At 45.6% G+C, this 22,130-nt stretch overlaps 1 protein-coding gene across 2 annotated transcripts; it reads left to right on the forward strand.

The window, feature by feature from the left end:
* The first annotated feature begins 1,326 nt into the window (after positions 1-1,326).
* LOC138643091 (glycosylphosphatidylinositol anchor attachment 1 protein-like) lies at positions 1,327-20,988 on the forward strand. 2 transcript variants are annotated; one of them, XM_069731830.1, is made up of 7 exons: positions 1,327-1,466; positions 8,794-8,878; positions 11,127-11,238; positions 11,323-11,466; positions 12,890-13,085; positions 19,914-20,084; positions 20,206-20,988. In XM_069731830.1, the coding sequence occupies exons 5-6, from the start codon at positions 12,892-12,894 to the stop codon at positions 20,062-20,064; spliced, it is 345 nt and encodes a 114-aa protein (XP_069587931.1). In that variant the 5' UTR covers positions 1,327-1,466; positions 8,794-8,878; positions 11,127-11,238; positions 11,323-11,466; positions 12,890-12,891; the 3' UTR covers positions 20,065-20,084; positions 20,206-20,988. The 2 variants fall into 2 exon arrangements, with proteins under 2 accessions (XP_069587931.1, XP_069587930.1); XM_069731829.1 differs by having other exon boundaries at positions 19,914-20,988.
* Positions 20,989-22,130: the final 1,142 nt, after the last annotated feature.

Consider the following 22,130-nt stretch of genomic DNA (forward strand, 5'->3'; position numbering starts at 1 on the left):
GCTTCTCATTCACTTTGCTGGCATCAGATTTTGTCACAAATACGGGCAGAAAAAAATGCGGCAAAATCGCACCAAATCAGCGACGTGTGCACACAGCCCTATAGGTAGGAGCGAAATCCGCAAAAAACATGGGATGCACTCGCACGAGAAAAAACATTGCGTGAACGAGGCCGAAGGTGTTAGTAATGCCTGATAATAAACATACTGGGTAAATATACAGGACGTACACCCATGGACTGCTGTTGTACTATTTGCTGCAGATTTCTGGAGGATTTGCCTTGTGACATAAATGCGCTTCACAGGTACTTTTATTATTTATGTCTAATTGTTTCCCTTTTTATGTTCTGTAATGTTATGCTTAGTTCTTGGAGAAGGCAGAGGGCACATCACAATAAATTTCGTTTTTTTCTTTTTGTGTTTTAAAATGTGAATTTTTCCTCCTTTTCCTGTCGTCAATATTACGCAGCTTTTCTTATTTTATGTTGTGTAATACGGCGCTGTAAGATCATTTTCTGCCTCGTCCGTTTCTTAATTCAATCTTTTTTTATACTGAACGTGATTTTCCCGTCATTTATAAACCTATGATTGAAGTTTAAACATTTTCGTGCTGTTTTTTTTTTGTCTTGATGAAATTTGCACATAATTTGCTGATTTTTGCCTATATTACATCTGCTGTGCTGTGATTTTTCTCGTCGCCTCCTTCGCTGTTGAAGAGCTCTGTATTAGTTACACATTATTTTAGAGTTTAGTCACTTTTGTGCCGTCATTCGATGTCGCTATTGATCATTTAGGATCACTTTTTGTCCGCTCTGCAGCATTCTCCCCCTCATCTCCGCAATTTCCTTATTGCTGCATATTTATTGGTATTTTTCAGACGAAATCTTTGATAAAATGTAGATTCTGTGCGTTTTTCCTATTGTGGCGTCCTAAACCAGTACTACAGATATCCTGATGTGATTAGTGTCTGTATATTGATCTTAGACACTGCTCTGACTTTTTTTTTACCTCATGGAATCACTAAAACCCTAGACTATAAATATTCCCACTAACGCCATTCACTGCAGCGCTGTCAGCCGTCTAACTATCCTAGCTTTGCTGTGTAATGGCGTCACAGGGGTTTCCTGCCCTCACACAACCTCCTCTCTACAGCGCACATGGGATTAAATGGCGCTGTTGCTCGCTGACATCGCTCTTTTATAAGCACCGTGGACAGAGCGTCATCGTAGAGATCGCCAGCGACACCTGGTGGTGGGAGGACGGACTGGCAGATAATATTACACAGTGTGCTATAGGACCTTCCGTGATGTCATGCCCATGTGACCAGGCTCGTAGGTGGCTGCTGTTACCTGGTGTTATAGGACCTTACGCATGCGCGTTCTTTCGTGGTGTCAGGGCTCCTCCAGCTGCTGTGAAGTTTTGTGTTGGGGAAGTCTGTGCAGTGACAGCAGCAGCTGCACACGGGGGAGGTGAGGGAGAGACGGAGGGTGCGGGGGTCTGTGTGATAATCCGGCCCCTGTGTGGTGCCCGGACAGTGCAGTCACCAGGAGCGGTGTGTAATGTGTGCACGTTACACGGTGACCGGGACAGTGATGTCTGTGTATCAGTGACTCCTGTGTAATGTCACTATTGAAGGCTCTGATCACCTGTACATCATAGTGTCCGCCCTCAGCCCCCTGTACGTTATGGTGTCCGCCCTCAGCCCCCTGTACGTTATGGTGTCCGCCCTCAGCCCCCTGTACGTTATGGTGTCCGCCCTCAGCCCCCTGTACGTTATGGCGTCTCCCCCCCTCAGCCCCCTGTACGTTATGGTGTCCGCCCTCAGCCCCCTGTACGTTATGGCGTCTCCCCCCCTCAGCCCCCTGTACGTTATGGCGTCTCCCCCCTCAGCCCCCTGTACGTTATGGCGTCTCCCCCCTCAGCCCCCTGTACGTTATGGCGTCTCCCCCCTCAGCCCCCTGTACGTTATGGCGTCTCCCCCCTCAGCCCCCTGTACGTTATGGTGTCCGCCCTCAGCCCCCTGTACGTTATGGTGTCCGCCCTCAGCCCCCTGTACGTTATGGCGTCTCCCCCCTCAGCCCCCTGTACGTTATGGCGTCTCCCCCCTCAGCCCCCTGTACGTTATGGTGTCCGCCCTCAGCCCCCTGTACGTTATGGTGTCCGCCCTCAGCCCCCTGTACGTTATGGCGTCTCCCCCCTCAGCCCCCTGTACGTTATGGCGTCTCCTCCCTCAGCCCCCTGTACGTTATGGCGTCTCCCCCCTCAGCCCCCTGTACGTTATGGCGTCTCCCCCCTCAGCCCCCTGTACGTTATGGCGTCTCCCCCCTCAGCCCCCTGTACGTTATGGCGTCTTCCCCCTCAGCCCCCTGTACGTTATGGCGTCTCCCCCCTCAGACCCCTGTACGTTATGGCGTCTCCCCCCTCAGCCCCCTGTACGTTATGGCGTCTCCCCCCTCAGCCCCCTGTACGTTATGGCGTCTCCCCCTCAGCCTCCTGTACGTTATGGCGTCCCCCTCAGCCCCCTGTACGTTATGGCGTCTCCCCTCAGCCCCCTGCACGTTATGGCGTCCCCCCCCCCCCTTCCCCCTGTATGTTATGGCGTCCCACCCTCAGCCCCCTGTACCTTATGGCGTCCCCCCCTCGCCCCTTGTACGTTATGGCGTCTCCCCCCTCGGCTCCCTGTACATTACACTGCAATGCTTCTTATATCCACCCATATATTATACTTTGTCGCCTCACCGTCCCCCCGGCAGTTTTATCACACCGGTGTATTATAATTTAATTATCTCTCGCGGCTGAAATATCCGGCGTCTCCTGACTCCTGCACGCTGGGTGCTATAATAGGAGTTTAATACACTGGTGTGCAGGCCGCACATTTCAGCACCCAGCGTGCTGGAGTCAGACTGCGAATATTTCAGCACACTGGGTGTTAGGGTATGTGCACACGTTGCGGATTCTCTGCGGATCCGCAGCGTTTTTTGAGGTGCAGAAACGCTGCAGATCCGCAATTGATTTACAGTACAATGTAAATCAATGAGAAAAAAATGCTGTGCACACTTTCCGGAAAATCCGCTGCGGAAACGCTGCGGTTTAAAAGAAGTAGCATGTCACTTCTTTTTTGTGAATCTGCAGCATTTTTGTACCCATTCCGTTATAGAAAACCGCAGGGGTAAAAAACACAGCAAATCCGCAAGAAAACCGCATCAAAAACACACAAAAAACGCTGCGGAACCGCACAAAAACCGCGACAAATCCACAGGTGCGTTTTCTGCCAGAAATTCCTAAGCCTAATCCGCAACGTGTGCACATAGCCTTATAGTGTGCGGCCTGCACACCGGTGTATTAGGCTGTGTGCACACGGTGCGTTTTCTACGCTCAGAAATGGGCAAAAAACATTAGCGAATCCTTATCCCAGCTAACTCAGTGAGAGTCCTGAAGTGCTGTGCACATGGCAGGAATTTTCCTTGAGTATTTGCAGTGCGTTTTTGCTGCAGCATGATAATTCTATGTGCAGATTTTTATTGTTTTTCACCCATTGAGTCAGTTAAATCCGCAGCAAAAACTCGAGTATAAAAATGTTTGTGGATTTGCTGAGTTTCTGCTTGCATTTTTACGGACTTCCTGTGGTGTTTCCCACGCTGTCACCTGTCATCTGTGTTACAGCGTGGGAAACATCAGCAAGGCGGTAACCTTACCACCTGTAAGATTGTTACTGTCAGTTACAGTGCTGTGGGTTCACGCCATCAGATGTCAGCTTGACCCCGTAGGTGTTACTGTGACCCGCAGTAAAAAACTTACTGCAGGTCACAGGCGTCGGCTGATTACAGACTACTACTCCCACCAGCTGACGCCTGTGTTCAAAGTAAAAAAAAATTGAAATAATGAAATACATATTCAAATAAAAAACGACCTATACTCACCGAATGCTAAATCCCCGATGCCAAAGTCTCCTGTAAACAATCAAAAATAATAAACCACCTTATACTCTCCTGTCCTTCTTAGTCCGCGTAATCCAGAGTGTCTCATGGCAATCTCACGTGTAGAACAGTCACAGCAAGAGATGTGACCGCTCTAACCGGCTGCCGGCTACAGACCGACAGGAGGTAATCGCTCCCGCAGTGTATAGCGCTGAGCTGCCATGAGAGAGGTCGCACAAGTTCATCAGCTGATCAGCACCGGTGCTCTCACAGCAGCACCGCTGACAAGAACCGCAACCCTATTACCCCACTTGCCAATGCACCAGAGCAAGTTGGAAGAGCGAACCTAAGCACCAGATTTGGCGCATCTTATAGATGTGCCTTTTCTGGGGCAGCTGAGAGCTGATGTTTTTAGTCTGGGAGGGGGCCAATATCTATGGCCCCTTCCTAGGCTATTACTATCAGCCCGCATCTGTCTGCATAGCCTTTGCTTGTTATTACATATAGGGGGACCCAACGTCATTTTTTTTATCTGATGTCCTCCTGTAACCTAGCCAGTAAAAGCTAAGCAAACAGCTGTTAGCTGATATTAACCCCTTAAGCCCCAAGGGTGGTTTGCACGTTAATGACCAATTTTTACAATTCTGACCACTGTCCCTTTATGAGGTTATAACTCTGGAACGTTTCAACAGATCTTGGCGATTCTGACATTGTTTTCTCATGACGTATTGTACTTCATGATAGTGGTAAAATTTCTTCGATATAACTTGCGTTTATTTGTGAAAAAAATGGAAATTTGGTGAAAACATTGAAAATTTTGTAATTTTCCAACTTTGAATTTTTATGCCCTTAAATCACAGAGATATGTCACGTAAAATAATTAATAAGTAACATTTCCCACATGTCTACTTTACATCAGCACAACCAAAAACATTTTTTGTTAGGGAGTTATAAGGGTTAAAAGTTGACCAGCAATTTCTCATTTTTACAACACCAATATTTTATAGGGACCACATCACATTTGAAGTCATTTTGAGGGGTCTATATGATAGAAAATACCCAAGTGTGACACCATTCTAAAAACTGCACCCCTCAAGGTGCTCAAAACCACATTCAAGAAGTTTACTAACCCTTCAGGTGTTTTACAGGAATTTTTGGAATGTTTAAAAAAAAATTAACATTTAACTTTTTTTCCCAAAATATTTACTTCAGCTCCAATTTGTTTTATTTTCCCAAGGGTAAGAGAAGAAATTGGACCCCAAAAGTTGTTGTGCCATTTGTTCTGAGTATGCCGATACCCCACATGTGGGGGTAAACCACTGTTTGGGCAAATGGCAGAGCTCGGAAGGGAAGGAGGAGCGCCGTTTGACTTTTCAATGCAAAATTGACTGGAATTGAGATGGGACGCCATGTTGCGTTTGGAGAGCCCCTGATGTGCCTAAACATTGAAACCCCCACAAGTGACACCATTTTGGAAAGTAGACCCCCTAAGGAACTTATCTAGAGGTGTGGTGAGCACTTTAATCCACCAAGTGCTTCACAGAAGTTTATAATCCAGAGCCGTAAAAATAAAAAATCATATTTTTTCACAAATATGATCTTTTCGCCCCCAATTTTTTATTTTTCCAAGGGTAAGAGAAGAAATTGGACCCCAAAGGTTGTTGTGCCATTTGTACTGAGTATGCCGATACCCCACATGTGGGGGTAAACCACTGTTTGGAAGCACAGCAGAGCTCGGAAGGGAAGGAGCGCAGTTTGACTTTTCAATGCAAAATTGACTGGAATTGAGATCAGACGCCATGTCACGTTTGGAGAGCCCCTGATGGGCCTAAACATTGACACCCCCCACAAGTGACACCATTTTGGAAAGTAGACCCCCTAAGGAACTTATCTAGCTGTGTTTTGACAGCTTTGAACCCCCTAGTGTTTCACTACAGTTTATAATGCAGAGCTGTGAAAATAATTTTTTTTTTCTCAAAAATTATTTTTTAGCCCCCAGTTTTGTATTTTCCCACGGGTAACAGGAGAAATTCGACCCCAATAGTTGTTGTCCAATTTGTCCTGAGTACGCTGATACCCCATATGTGGGGGGGAACCACTGTTTGGGTGCATGGCAGATCTCGGAAGGAAAGGAGCGCCATTTGGAATGCAGACTTAGATGGATTGGTCTGCAGGCGTCACGATGCATTTGCAGAGCCCCTGATGCACCTAAACAGTAGAAACCCCCCACAAGTGACACCATTTTGGAAACTAGACCCCCTAAGGAACTTATCTAGATGTGTTTTGACAGCTTTAAACCCCCAAGTGTTTCACTACAGTTTATAACGCAGAGTCGTGAAAATAAAAATTAATTTTTTTCCCACAAAAATGTTTTTAAGCCCCCCAAATTTTTATTTTCCCAAGGGTAACAAGAGAAATTGGACCCAATAGTTGTTGTCCAATTTGTCCTGAGTATGCTGATACCCCATATGTTGGGGTAAACCCCTGTTTGGGCGCACGGGAGAGCTCGGAAGGGAAGGAGCGCTGTTTTACTTTTTCAACGCAGAATTGGCTGGAACTGAGATCGGATGCCATGTCGCGTTTGGAGAGCCCCTGATGTGCCTAAACAGTGGAAACCCCCAATTCTATCTGAAACCCTAATCCAAACACACCCCTAACCCTAATCCCAACCATAGCCCTGACACACCCCTAACTCTAATCCCAACCGTTAAATGTAATCGAAACACTAACTTTAGCCCCATCCCTAGCCCCACCCCAACCCTAGCCCTAACCCTAATAGGAAAATGGAAATAAATACATTTTTTAAATTTTTTTATGTTTCCCTAACTAAGGGGGTGATGAAGGGGGGTTTGATTTACTTTTATAGCGGGTTTTCTAGCGGATTTTTATGATTGGCAGCCGTCACACACTAAAAGGCGCTTTTTATTGCAAAAAATATTTTTTGCGTTACCACATTTTGAGACCTATAATTTTTCCATATTTTCGTCCACAGAGTCATGTGAGGTCTTGTTTTTTGCGGGACGAGTTGACGTTTTTATTGGTAACATTTTCGAGCACGTAACATTTTTTGATCGCTTTTTATTCCGATTTTTGTGAGGCAGAATGACCAAAAACCAACTATTCATGAATTTCTTTTGGGGGGGGCGGGGGCGTTTATACTGTTCCACGTTTGGTAAAATGGATAAAGCAGTTTTATTCTTCGGGTCAGTACGATTACAGCGATACCTCATTACATCATTTTTTTATGTTTTGGCACTTTTTATACGATAAAAACTATTTTATAGAAAAATAATTATTTTTGCATCGCTTTATTTTGAGGACTGTAACTTTTTTATTTTTTCGCTGATGCTGTGTGGTGGCTCGTTTTTTGCGGGACAAGATGACGTTTTCAGCGGTACCATGGTTATTTATATCCGTTTTTTTGATCGCGTGTTATTCCACTTTTTGTTCTGCGGTATGAGAATAAAGCGTTTTTTGCCTCGTTTTTTAAATTTTTTTACAGTGTACACTGAAGGGGTTAACTAGTGGGACAGTTTTATAGGTCGGGTCGTTACGGACACGGCGATACTAAATATGTGTACTTTTATTGTTTTAGATAAAGAAATGTATTTATGGGAACAATATATATATATAATTTCTTTTTTTTTTACACATCTAAAAAAAAGGGGGGACATCACTGTATAGTGACATATCGCTGATCTGACACTTTGCAGAGCACTGTGTCAGATCAGCGATCTGGCGTGCCCTGCTCCTTCGTTACCAGTGCCAGCTCTGGACCCGGAAGTACTCCCTGCAGGACGCGGAAGTAGCCCCGTGGCCATTTTGGATCCGCCTTGTACCGATCGTCTCAGGGAAGCCCGCAGGGAGCCCCCTCCCTGCGCGATGCTTCCCTATGCCCCCCGGAACACTGCAATCATGTTTGATCGCAGTGTGCCGGGGGTTAATGTGCCGGGAGCGGTCCATGACCGCTCCTGGCACATAGTGCCGGATGTCAGCTGCGATAGTCAGCTGACGATCAGCCGCGCTCCCCCCGTGAGCGCCGCCAATCGCATATGACGTACTATCCTGTCACTGGGAATTGAGTCCAAGGTCACCTTGACGGGATAGTACGTCATATGGGATTAAGGGGTTAATGGCCTGGGAATGTTTTATTAGAATCAGCCGTCGGCTTTCCCTCTAATGGTTATGAAAATTACGGGGGACCCCATTATTTTATTTTTTTTTCATAAAAATTGACAGGTATCAGGACGCACGCTGATTTCTGCCAGGTGCTGTTTGGTTACCGCTTATTTAGTTTTGTTCTGTTAATGCTCCTACATAGGCTGATGACTGTGTGTGTTTATTTAACACATTACTTACTGGTTTGTAATGAGCTTGTCTGGCTGACACCTCTTCATTTCCTAGGGCTTGATGTCAGTGACAGCTGCTGACACCAAGCCCTAATCCCATTACCCTGATGCATTTCATTCTGATAATGGGAAAAAAGGGGGTTGAAACAAAATTACATCAGAAAGCTTTTTTTATATATATTTAGCGCGAAAAAGCATTCTTTACTATAAAAAAAACTGCATTTTTGCTGCCAAGAGATGTATAAAATTTCTGCAAGCCAAATGCTCAACGTGCGCACGTAGCCTTATTCTTCTATTATCCCTCCCTGGCTGTAGTATCCAGCATCTCCTGACTCCAGCAAGCTGAGTGCTGTAATGACCGGCCTCAACACCGGTATATTATTCTTCTATTATCCCTCCTTGGCTGTAATACCAGCATCTCCTGACTCCAGCACGCTGGGTGTTAAAACATCCGGTTATAATGGTGCAGTCACTGTCCTCCTCTGGAGTTATCGTTTCTCCACTTCTTTCAGCTTTGTATTTTATTACAGGGAGCAGACTGGCACCATGGGCATCCTCTCCGAACCGGCGACAGGCGCTGGCACGTCTCATCACACGGCTCAGCTCCCCGCTCTGGTGAGTGCGTGAGCAGAGCTCGGGGAAGGGAGGAGAGATTGAAAAGCTGGGGGAGAGAGGGAGACTGAAACGCTGGGGAGAGAGGGAGACTGAAACGCTAGGGAGACTGAAACGCTGGGGAAAGAGGGAGACTGAAACGCTGGGGAGAGAGGGAGACTGAAACGCTGGGGAGAGAGGGAGACTGAAACGCTGGGGAGAGAGGGAGACTGAAACGCTGGGGAGAGAGGGAGACTGAAACGCTAGGGAGACTGAAACGCTGGGGAAAGAGGGAGACTGAAACGCTGGGGAGAGAGGGAGACTGAAACGCTGGGGAGAGAGGGAGACTGAAACGCTGGGGAGAGAGGGAGACTGAAACGCAGGGGAGGGAGGGAGACTGAAACGCTGGGGAGGGAGGGAGACTGAAACGCTGGGGAGAGAGGGAGACTGAAACGCTGGGGAGAGAGGGAGACTGAAACGCTGGGGAGAGAGGGAGACTGAAACGCAGGGGAGGGAGGGAGACTGAAACGCTGGGGAGGGAGGGAGACTGAAACGCTGGGGAGAGAGGGAGACTGAAACGCTGGGGAGAGAGGGAGACTGAAACGCTGGGGAGAGAGGGAGACTGAAACGCAGGGGAGGGAGGGAGACTGAAACGCTGGGGAGGGAGGGAGACTGAAACGCTGGGGAGAGAGGGAGACTGAAACGCTGGGGAGAGAGGGAGACTGAAACGCTGGGGAGAGAGGGAGACTGAAACGCAGGGGAGGGAGGGAGACTGAAACGCTGGGGAGGGAGGGAGACTGAAACGCTGGGGAGAGAGGGAGACTGAAACGCTGGGGAGAGAGGGAGACTGAAACGCTGGGGAGAGAGGGAGACTGAAACGCAGGGGAGGGAGGGAGACTGAAACGCAGGGGAGGGAGGGAGACTGAAACGCTGGGGAGAGAGGGAGACTGAAACGCTGGGGAGAGAGGAAGACTGAAACGCTGGGGAGAGAGGGAGACTGAAACGCTGGGGAGAGAGGGAGACTGAAACGCTGGGGAGAGAGGGAGACTGAAACGCTGGAGAGAGAGGGAGACTGAAACGCTGGGGAGAGAGGGAGACTGAAACGCTGGGGAGAGAGAGAGGGAGACTGAAACGCTGGGGAGAGAGAAAGAGGGAGACTGAAACGCTGGGGAGAGAGAGAGAGGGAGACTGAAACGCTGGGGAGAGAGGGAGACTGAAACGCTGGGGAGAGAGAGAGAGGGAGACTGAAACGCTGGGGAGAGAGAGAGAGGGAGACTGAAACGCTGGGGAGAGAGGGAGACTGAAACGCTGGGGAGAGAGGGAGACTGAAACGCTGGGGAGAGAGAGAGGGAGACTGAAACGCTGGGGAGAGAGAAAGAGGGAGACTGAAACGCTGGAGAGAGAGAGAGGGAGACTGAAACGCTGGAGAGAGAGAGAGGGAGACTGAAACGCTGGGGAGAGAGAAAGAGGGAGACTGAAACGCTGGGGAGAGAGAGAGAGGGAGACTGAAACGCTGGGGAGAGAGAGGGAGACTGAAACGCTGGGGAGAGAGAGAGAGGGAGACTGAAACGCTGGGGAGAGAGAGAGGGAGACTGAAACGCTGGAGAGAGAGAGAGGGAGACTGAAACGCTGGGGAGAGAGAGAGAGGGAGACTGAAACGCTGGGGAGAGAGAGAGAGGGAGACTGAAACGCTGGGGAGAGAGAGGGAGACTGAAACGCTGGGGAGAGAGAGAGAGGGAGACTGAAACGCTGGGGAGAGAGAGGGAGACTGAAACGCTGGGGAGAGAGAGAGAGGGAGACTGAAACGCTGGGGAGAGAGAGAGGGAGACTGAAACGCTGGAGAGAGAGAGAGGGAGACTGAAACGCTGGGGAGAGAGAGAGAGGGAGGGAGACTGAAACCAGAGTGTGGGCCGGGAAGGGGGGAAGAGAGACCAGAGTGTGGACTGCGGGGGAGAGAGATCAGAGCGTGGGCCGGGGGAAGATCAGCGTGGACTCCCATCCCGGCTGTTTACTGGTAATACATAGTGTAATATTGTCTGCGCTGAAGTGTCTCACTATTTTCAATATCTCTGCTTGCTGACACAGTGTTACGTAGATCTAGATCCTGTGTAAGATGTGTCACATCTGAGGGTTTGTTACAGTCATATCCAGTCCTCCTGGGCTGCAATCCATGCTGTTACCTACACTGCCACATTATTACAAACCATCACCGCAGGAGGCGATCAGTGCTTGGAGCAGGGTGACGGCTAACACTCGTCTGCTTTCTGCGCAGGGGGTCTCCTGTCGCCTGGCTGGAGAGGACGATGCGCCGGATGGGGCTGGAGGTTTACACCCAGAGCTTTGTCCGGATCCTGCCGTTCCTTGACGAGTCCACGGAGCGCTACGTATGTGTATACGGGGGGATACAGCTACGTACGGCTGGCGGGGAAGGCGCCTGTAATAATCTTATCCTCTACTTCTGTTGTCAGGTGGTGAAAGGCAACAACGTGCACGACATCCTGCGGCCCCCCGCGCCGCCAGTACCGAGTCCCTGGTGCTCAGCGTCCCCTGCAGCGAGGGCCAGAACAACAACCAGGCGGTGGGGCTTCTGGCGCTGACCTCCTACTTCTGAGGTGAGACCACCGGAGAGGGGCTGCTTTATAATGCCGGTATGTGGCAGCCCTGGGGGTCCTCTGAGACCCCTGATCAATCACAGAGATCCCCCGACTTTTCTATTGTTCTTATGTGGCTCTTATAATTCATTGACCAATTTGGAGACCGCCAACTTTTTTTTTTTTTTTAACGTCAGTGGAGCCAAGTGAGGCTTTGGTTTCTGCGTTCCGAGCTGATGTTATTAATACAGTTTTGGGTACATGTGACTGATCATTATTTTGCGTTGTTGGAAGTGGAGGGGGGGCGGCTGTTGAATTTCTGCACTTTTGGCTTTTGCCTTCTCAAATGTTTTAAAAACTTTCTGGCGTTCATTTTTTAAGTTCTGTTTGTAAATGTCATATTGTAAAAGTAGTTTTTCTTTTTTATATTGTAGTTGCTGCATAGTGTTTCTGATCAGTTGGGGTCTTGGTCCTGAGACCCCCTATTAATCGCTCAAAACACTGTTCTGCGCACACACGTCATGCAGAAGCTGCGCACACGGCTGTGTAAGGACCCTACACTAACTACTGAGCCCATGTACGAGCTGCACACTCCACAGCGCTGGTTTCACCGATCGGTGAGGGTCTCTGGACCCGGACCCCCTCAGATCACAGACACAATGCATCATCTGTCACAAATAGTACACTTTTCCATAATGAAGGCAGCCTTTACCCCCTGATGTGCCCCTCTCGCAGGTCAGATCTACTGGGCAAAGAATGACATCTTCCCGGTGAACGAGCACGACCTGATCGGCATGGAGGCCTGGCTGGAGGGCTGCCACGACATCAACGTGACCGATACGAGAGCCCCACACCCCTCTATTGCCCCTCAGTATCTTCTCCAGGCTGATAATTCGTTTCTATGTTTGCCCATTTGTAACGAACCCTCAGCTGTGACTGGTGTCTCATCTGGATGGATTTCTTTTGTTTAGCCAGAATGTTTCCATTCACTGACAACACTCTGAGATGTTAAAAGTGAGATTGCAAAGAAAATTAATATTTTAGAAAGTTGCAGAGCTTTTTCTTATTGATTTAAGTTTTATATATTCTTATAAACCCAGAGAAGAGGCCGCCTCGCCACCATAACCGCTGATCGGGGATGTTATGGAGGTGGGCGCCCCGATCCATTCCTGTATTAGTTATTATGGACCCACAGCAATCAGCCGATCATTCCTTTTGTATTGCTACCACTTATATCTGGCTTGCTGGGTCTTGTAGTGCTGCAGGTCCTCATGTATGAGGAGCTGTTGTGTACCTGGCTTATTAGCAATATTGGACCTGAGCCTCTGTGTCTGACCTGGGCAGTGTGAATGCCCCTCTAGTGCTGGGTGGGCTCCTTGCATTCTTCTGCTGCCATCTAGTGGCTGTCTTGAGTATTGCACTGTGTGTTCTTTGCACCTTACAGACATGCAGTCGCCAGTGATGATGGGACGAGCGGGAGCCATTCAGGCCGCCTTGTCCCCAGAGATCTGCAGCGACGTGATCACCAGCTTTGATGTGGTCGTGGAAAGGCTGAACGGGCAGCTGCCCAACCTGGATATGGTCAACCTGTTCCTAGCGTTCTGCCAGAAGAACCAGCTGCTGTGCACCATACAGGCAAGGTGAGGCACAGTGAGACCCCTGCTGCCCCCGTCATCTTTACATTCCTAGATGAAGCTCTACTCTCTATACTTTCTAGGCGTCAATAACTTACACATACACTACACACTATATACATAGTGTAAGCACAACGCCCAAGCCCATAATCCCACTAGGGGAGTGGGCAACACTTCATGTATCAATTATATCATATCTGGAGCACAGATATTAATCTGTCATCCAAGAAGTGCCACTAAATACATTCTTATTAAAAATCAAATTCCTTTATTAGACAATGAGATAAAACTAAACATACATAGACATAAACAAGGTGCCAGCACGCCACTGAGCAGAGCACTTTAGGAGACAGTACGGAGCAGGTAATATGTATGGGGGTCGGGACGCACCGCTCATGATACGTTAGCCGGTAGGCATTGATCAGGAGTATCACATATGCTATGGTTGTAGCTTTTAGTGATAGGAGAAATGGTGTGGGTCTGGTCAATATGGCTTCCAAATAGTTAATTGTGCAATGTATTTATAATGGATTCACCTGGCTCCAGTATTCGTATTCCCTGTTGACCGCAAGTGGGTTGTTTATGAGGCACCTTGTTTATGTCTATGTATGTTTAGTTTTATCTCATTGTCTAATAAAGGAATTTGATTTTTAATAAGAATGTATTTAGTGGCACTTCTTGGATGACAGATTAATATCTGTGCTCCAGATATGATATAATTGATACATGAAGTGTTGCCCACTCCCCTAGTGGGATTATGGGCTTGGGCGTTGTGCTTACAGTTTGTATTTCTGTCTTCAGACAGTGGGCCCGCTTTACCAAAATGGATTTCTCGGCTAGAGAATCTTCATGGCGCCAAAAAGCGTCAGATATGTTCCATACAGGTGCTTCACAACCCAGTAGAGATGCAACAAACATAGAGAGAGATTTAATGAAACAGTACAAGAATTGTGTGCATAAAAGAACAAAAATATGGTGGACGAAAACTGCATTAGAAAACTATCTGAGCCAAAAAATCATCCCTAGAGGATTAAGAGTGCAATTGTTTCCTACATTTGATCTTGAGGAACAAGGATTGGTGGATCGGTGGATAGGTGCAGCCACCACATGCTCTCTTGAGTTTCTCCAGATAATAATTGATAGTAACACCATATCTATTAAGAAGATTGAAGAGGATATAAAAAAATTGGAAGAAACTTTTAAGAGAGATATGAAAAAGGAAAGTATTGAGTTATTCCTTAAGGATGTTGATCTCAATTTGGAGAAATGGGAGAAAGATATATGTTCTGTCAAAAGCAAAAAGTATCAGAGAGATATTTCCGATTATGAAAACAACAAAATATACAGGTGGCAAGGATCTAAAGGGAGTGAAACGGATTTAATATCAAGAAGTGCTTCTATTAGCTCTATATCGTCAGTGTCGGATGCAGGGTCTTCCAAACAGCAGGTTCAAACCACACCGTGGATTGGGCGTACTAGGAATGGAGGCAATATGAAAACGAATGACTTTTTCAGAAAAAGAACATATCAAAAGGGCGATAAATACGAGGTGATTAATTTGTCGTCACACATACTATCTGAACAACAGATTAACATCCTTGAGAAGGGTCTTAATTTTTGTCCTTCATATTCCCCAGACATTTTTACACTGATAAAGGATTTACACCTGTTTTCACGAAAACTAATCTTGAAAAAACTTCACCATAGAGGCTCCATTGATAAGGAATTTACAACCGATGAGGATACTGAGACTTTGGCAGACTTGGAGGCGTTGGCTCGTGAAAGTGATTTTGGTGAGGTAAGTAGCTTCCCTAATCATCTGATTGGGAAACCGAAAAAATTTCCATCTTTTAATGTCTGCCCAGCAGTTGATATTTTTACCAAACTTGTGACCATGGATCTCGAGGAACTCTCAAAGGCTGGGTTTGGACAGTCTAATATATCTCAATCTGATAGAGAAGCTCTGGAAATATTGAAGGGGTGGGATGATGTGGTCTTTAAACCTGCCGACAAAGGTGGTAACCTTGTCGTGTGGCCACATGAGCTTTACGAAAAGCAAGCCTATAAATTGTTGGACAACAAAGATTGTTATAAGAAAATGACCACAAACCCTACTAAAGTATTCCAAGAAGAATTATGTATGATCCTAGAAGAAGCCTTTAGAGACGGAATTGTTCCAAAGAGATTGGTGGAACTGATTGAGAGGATGCACCCACGTATGCCAACATTGTATTTGATCCCAAAGATCCACAAGAATCCAAGCGATCCACCGGGTAGGCCCATAGTGTCTGGCAATGGTGGGTTATGTGAAGTCATAACACAAATTCTTGATCATTATTTGAAACCATTGGTCAGTGAGCTTCCATCCTATATTAAAGATACCACTGCAGCACTACGAAGATTAGACAATTTACATCTTGGGCCAAACAGTATAATGGTGACGGCTGATGTCGAAGCCTTATATACGTCTATAAGACACTCTGACGGTATTAGGGCTGTGACATCATACTTGGAATCAACTAATTTAGACAAGAATTTGATCCAATTGCTTTTGAAACTTCTTGAGTTCATTTTGACTCATAACGTCTTTGTTTTTGGGCGGGGCACATATCTGCAGGTACAGGGAACTGCCATGGGTGCCTGCTGCGCTCCCTCCTATGCGAACCTATTTCTGGGGGCATGGGAAAGGGATATTTTCCTTTGTGATCCCAGCCCCCAGACGTGTCACATCCAGGAGTGGATGAGGTACATAGATGACATTTGGTTCGTATGGGAGGGAAGCGCAGAGGATCTCCATGTCTTAATGAGGAATTTCAATGAAAACAGCCTCAATATCAAATTGACATATACTTTTGGTAGAACGGTAGATTTCCTGGACCTGCGGATATGTGCCTTGCCCAGTGGAGACATTACAACCAGTGTCTTCCGGAAAGTAACAGCAACGAATTCAGTGTTACATGCAAAATCAGCTCATTTGCAGTCGACCATACAGGGAATCCCTATAGGCCAGTTCTTACGGGTGAAACGTATTTGCTCAAATTCTAAGGATTTTGAAGATCAATCTAGAGAACTTGCTGAAAGATTTGAGGAGCGAGGTTACAGCCGAAAAATTATACGCAAAGGATATTCCAGAGCAAAAAATACGCCTAGGGATAAGTTACTCTATGACAACCGGATCAAGACTAAGAACGAAAATGACAACCAGATTCGGTATATCACAGGACACCATAATAAATGGTTTAAATTTAAAAAGATAATTCAAAAACACTGGTCAGTGTTGTTTACAGATCCCACCCTTAAATCTGTATTACCATCTAGTCCATCTATAGTGGCCAAACGATCCAGGAATCTTGGAGATATCCTGGTGCATAGCCACTACGATGATAAAAAAAGTACCAACAAAGGCTGGGATGTCAAAAATGCAGGATTTTTTCCGTGTGGTCGCTGCAAAGCATGCGCCAACTGCATTAAGGCCAAGACGTTTATTAATTTCAATGGTTCCAGGAAGTATGATATTAGAAAATTTATTACCTGTTCGACCAAAGGAGTCATATACCAGTCTACGTGCCCGTGTGGTTTGGCCTATATAGGTCTTACCACCAGAGAACTAAAAATACGTGTCCGGGAACATCATTTGGATATTGTTAAAGCTAAGTTGATAGAAGACACCTCAATGTTGAAAACCATTCCCCGTCATTACAAAAAATTTCACAACTGTGACCCGTATCTTATGAAGGTGAAAGGGATTGATGTGGTTACCTTGGGATCTAGGGGAGGCGACCTGGGCAAGGTTCTTGCCCAGGTTGAAAGTAGATGGATTTATAGATTGGGTACTTTGGCCCCCCAGGGTCTTAATGAGAATTTGGGGTTTGGTGCTTTTCTGTAGGTTAGGACGGGTTTTCGTAGTCTATATATGACTCTGCTGCAGTGATTTCCGCACTCGTATATGGTATATATTCATCTCTATATGTTTGTTTCAGGTTTTTAGTCTTTGACGGTGGGTTTTCCCATAGTTGTTTTATAGTTGAGTTATGTTCGTATTTTAATTGTATGTTTTTGTTTATTTAGGTTTTGTCCGGTTATATAAGTGATGTAGCGTCCATCTTTATGCCTCATATGCTCAGATATCACTTACATCACCAGCTGACTACCTTTGAAAGCAGACTACATCAGAGCAAAAAATGCCAAGATATCACTGTTACCATAGGTGGAATACCCTTGACAAGTGGACTACATCGGGATAATTATCTCCAAGATATCATTTGTACCTCGTTGAAATATCCCGTTTAATGGATGATATCGGAAGTATGAGCGTTATCTATTAGTGAAGGGACCGTACTGTATATTAAGATCACGTTTTCTCGGAACATTACCATCAATAGGATACTTTATATACTCAACGAAAAATCTCATATACACTCATGGACATATATTATTTTATGAAGACTTCAGTAAGCTGTTTTCTCTTAAATAAGGACTGTATCATAAAGAGAATTTTGATGGCATGATAAGGATTCTAATGAGTCGGAAGTTTTAAGTATTCTATTATAAGATTTATTTAATGTGGTATACATCTACCCAATATACAACTATCATAATTAATGTTGAATATCATATGGGGATATGTATATATGTACAATTTTGATCATGTTTGTTTATTGTCCTAAGTATTTTAAGAACTTTTGTGAGTATATGAGGTATGAATTTGAATCTCCGGCCTTCTTGGAAAACTCATGTGTTATGGGAGGGGACGGATTACTTCCAGGGCATGTGCTAGTAGGTTTTGCCTGAAATTTGTTTCAGTTTTGTAGGTGTAGCTAGATATGATTTGCTGTATATGGGTTATAAGTACAAATACTTGGATGTTGGGGGCAGTATGTATGTGGGTTACACTGCTGGATGGATATTCTGGGTTACATGGTTTTCACCGCGCTATTATAATTTAATAAATTCACTTTTTTGTTTCCATATTACTGTATCTGATATATTTACTCTATCAATCATTACACTTACCTTGCACAGTGTTGTGGTATTTGGGCACATTGGCAGGAGCTGACTTGATGGACGATGGTTAGATCCTTCCCCTATCTGCAGTGGGGGTGGGCTCAGCCTCGATCTCATCTCAGCGAAATCATTAAGTATAATCCCATATTGCTGCACTCAGGATTGCTCAGTACCAGTTCTTCTTTGCACTTCTATTCTCACTGGTCACATTATATAACAGAAACGTTCATTGAGCGCCATTTTTGATATTTGGTGGTGCCCATAGGTATTAATGTATGCATAGTACCAGTTTTTGTTTTTTTTTTGGTACTTTTTATCTCACTGGTCACACTAAGTAACGTTCATTAGCGCTATATTTGATGGGGCTCATAAGCACCAATGCTTAGCATTCCAGCACTTTATTTATATGCACATGCACTTTTTTCCTTCCGGCTTTGTATGCATCTGTTTAATTGCATGCCTCTGTTCACTATTGGTAGAATATGTGAGTGAATGGGAGATTTGTGTATAGTTTGGTGAGTATGAGATATATGGGCTGCTCCGCCTTTTCCTGGGATTAATGTGTGTTTGTCATTTAGGCAGCAGTTAGATATAGGGGGGTTAACGATGATGCATTGGCAGGTCGGCTGTTGTTTCAGGTCATACAACGGTATGTGGATATGCCTGTTCCGGTCCCATAGCGTTTAGATCTATATAGGGTATTGTATTATCGCTCCCTATTTACTGAATAACTCTGGATTTTTGTATATACGGGTTGTCATGGTATTATCTCACTGCCATGTGGGGCGGGGAGAGTGTGACGTGTGCACTATATGGGAGTGTTCACGCCCCCCCCCCCCCCTTTTTTTTCTCGGGTAACGCAATTTATGTGGGGCGGAGGGAATGTGACGTGTGCTCAACATGGGAATGTTCACGCCCCTCTTGCCTTGGGTAACATAATCAGCCCTGGTATATGGTACGGTCCTTTCATACTATGTCTGTGTAGCGCTATATCCCGGTAGGATGTATGTATATCACTGTGCCACCAACATAATTTAGAGGTAGTTGGGGAGATTGTGAGCGGATATGGTTTAGGTCCTAGGGGCTGATACAAGTCTGTGTATTCAGCAGGAATCTCCGCCCCTTACAGTTTTTGATTGGACGCTGATCACGTATAATCTGTGAGTCCCATCGCCGTAGACACACCCCCAGGAAGAAGCATCACGCGAAACGCGCGTCGGGGTCACTGCGGTCACAGCACGCCACTGAGCAGAGCACTTTAGGAGACAGTACGGAGCAGGTAATATGTATGGGGGTCGGGACGCACCGCTCATGATACGTTAGCCGGTAGGCATTGATCAGGAGTATCACATATGCTATGGTTGTAGCTTTTAGTGATAGGAGAAATGGTGTGGGTCTGGTCAATATGGCTTCCAAATAGTTAATTGTGCAATGTATTTATAATGGATTCACCTGGCTCCAGTATTCGTATTCCCTGTTGACCGCAAGTGGGTTGTTTATGAGGCACCTTGTTTATGTCTATGTATGTTTAGTTTTATCTCATTGTCTAATAAAGGAATTTGATTTTTAATAAGAATGTATTTAGTGGCACTTCTTGGATGACAGATTAATATCTGTGCTCCAGATATGATATAACTATATACATAGTGTACGTGTGGAGTGCGGCGCCCCCTCCCCTCTGGTGTATGGGTGGATTGTCACTCTTCATGGGGGGGTCAGTAACGTCACTCTTCCAGTACTGCTGTGGTGACGGTGCACTCCATCAAGCGTCCACTAGGGGGAGCCAAACAATCCTGGACCTGAACTGTTTCCTTTCTATTTTATTCCCAGGACTATTGAAGGGATGTTCAACCTGTCGGAGTGGCTGCACCAGTCCTACTACTTCTACCTGCTTCCTTCCCTCTCCAGATTTGTATCTATCGAGATTTACATGCCGGCCATCTGCTTCATCATCCTCATCCTCATCCTTCGAATATCCTAAACTGCAATGCCATGTGTACGGTAATGGATGGATTATTTCCTGTCCCCCCGTAGTGCTCTGCCGCAGATCTCGGACATTACCGGGCCGTTGGCTGCACTCACTGAATCCTTCCTGATATCCATTGTTATTGTCTCTCAGCAGAGCAGTGCAGTGGTAATTAGCCACCACTAGAGGGAGCTGGTGTACATGTATACAGCATTGACTTCAATGGGAATTGTACTCAAGACAATGTGAAAAAGAAAACAATGGACAAAAAGGAAAAATGTCCAGCACCAACCTCTAATGGCTGCAAATGGAGCCAGCTCCGATCGCTGCTGTTTACGCATTTAGATCAATCACTGACAGTGACATTTATATGGTTCCTTTGCTGGTATACATCGACCTCCATCAAAACACGGAACTGATGGGCTTTAATGGCAGCCAGGGGCAAACTGAAGACTCCACCTCCCATAGGGGTGGAGCCACATATTCATGACTGTAATGGGCGGCATCACGTGACCGCTCATACAGGAGAAAGTGCGGCGAGGACAGGACACTGCGAGGGAGCCGGGTGAGTATTTTACTAACATCGGGCGAGCGCACAGGGGGTGGGGACAGGGATCTTTATTTTAAACACGAGAAAAAAAAAGGATTATTCATATCTTCTCTCCAGTGAACGCTGCTGGAGAGAAGATATGAATGGCGGCTTCAGCACCATGTGGGGGGGACAGCGCTTACTGTAGCGCTGTCTCCTGCACTCTCCGTGTGGTACCCAGTCGGCACACGTGTGCCGCACGTGTGCCACACTGATGTGCCACATAAATGCACGGATAATTCCGGTACCGGAATTATCTGGACGTGTGAGACTGGCCTAATGCAAAGTGCACAAAAAGGAAAAAAAAAAAAAACACACCCACAAAAAAAAAAAAAAAAATCAACAACACACACACACACACACACCACATTCAATTACAAATGCGCATAACATATACAAATAATGTTAACTATAATCAATCAATAATGCAACATAATTTCCTTCTTCAAGTTCAAACACAGAGGTAGTCGAGTGTTTAATAGGTAAATCCAAAAAGCTTCGCTATCCCGCAATTTCTTTTCTCTGTCTCCACCACGTATACTTCTATGCACTTGTTCTATTGCAAATACACTAAAGCGTGCAATTTGTCTGTTGTGCGATTTTATGAGATGGTTGGATGCATTAGATACATGACGAGTTGTGGGCTGGGTAATATCATAAAGATGCTCCCTGATCCTGTCTTTTAATCTTTTGATGGTAGAACCCACATATAATAGTTCACATGCTGAACATTCTATTATGTATACTACGTGATCTGAGTTACAATTGAGAACATTTTTTATTTTAAACTTCTTTTGATTTTTTGAGCAGAAAAAAACAGATGTTTTCTTGGAGCGTAAACACGTTTTGCAGGGAAATTGCCCGCATCTGAAAAATCCTGTGGTGGACAACCAAGTGGAGGAGTTTTTTGTTTTAGTAGCATCATAAAGGCTGGGTGATAATGAATTAGCTAAAGTTGGAGCACGTCTGGATACAATCCTAATACCATCTTTTAATAGAGTGTCCATAATGTCATTGTCTCTTAAAATGTTCAAATTTCGGTGAACTATATCAGAAATTGACCAGAAATGAGCGCTGTACGCGAGAACCAAAACTGGTTGTTCTGAGCGGGAATTAGTGTTGTGGCTTTTAATTTGATTCTGACAATTGGAATCTGACTCTGAAATCGGTGTAATAAGTTCAGCTCTCGATTTTTTTATCAGCTATATTATCGGCACGGTTCTCGTCCAATCAGGATATTTCCTATTTTTAAGGCGTTCTCTGATATTCCTTTTTTCACTGTCAGAAGTCACATGGTCACTACAATTTCTTTTTTCTCTAATGACCTCACCCACGGGAATTGAATGAATCGTATGTGGTGGGTGGAAACTGCGTGCATGAAGTATGGGATTTCCTGCGGTCTTTTTACAGTAAGCGCAACTACTGTAGTAAAGGAGTACTGGACAAACATAGATCTAAACAATGTATGCTTTTTTTATCAAATGGGTAAATT

The sequence above is a fragment of the Ranitomeya imitator genome, chromosome 6 (assembly GCF_032444005.1).
Source record: "Ranitomeya imitator isolate aRanImi1 chromosome 6, aRanImi1.pri, whole genome shotgun sequence".
Lineage (NCBI taxonomy): Eukaryota > Metazoa > Chordata > Amphibia > Anura > Dendrobatidae > Ranitomeya > Ranitomeya imitator.

Excerpts from the sequence above, each read along its gene's own strand:
- LOC138643091 (XM_069731829.1), top strand. The coding sequence starts at position 12,892 with ATGCAGTCGCCAGTGATGATGGGACGAGCGGGAGCCATTCAGGCCGCC. Across the intron at positions 13,086-19,913 it reads CTGTGCACCATACAGGCAAG|GACTATTGAAGGGATGTTCA; the intron begins GTGAGGCACAGT and ends TTTTATTCCCAG.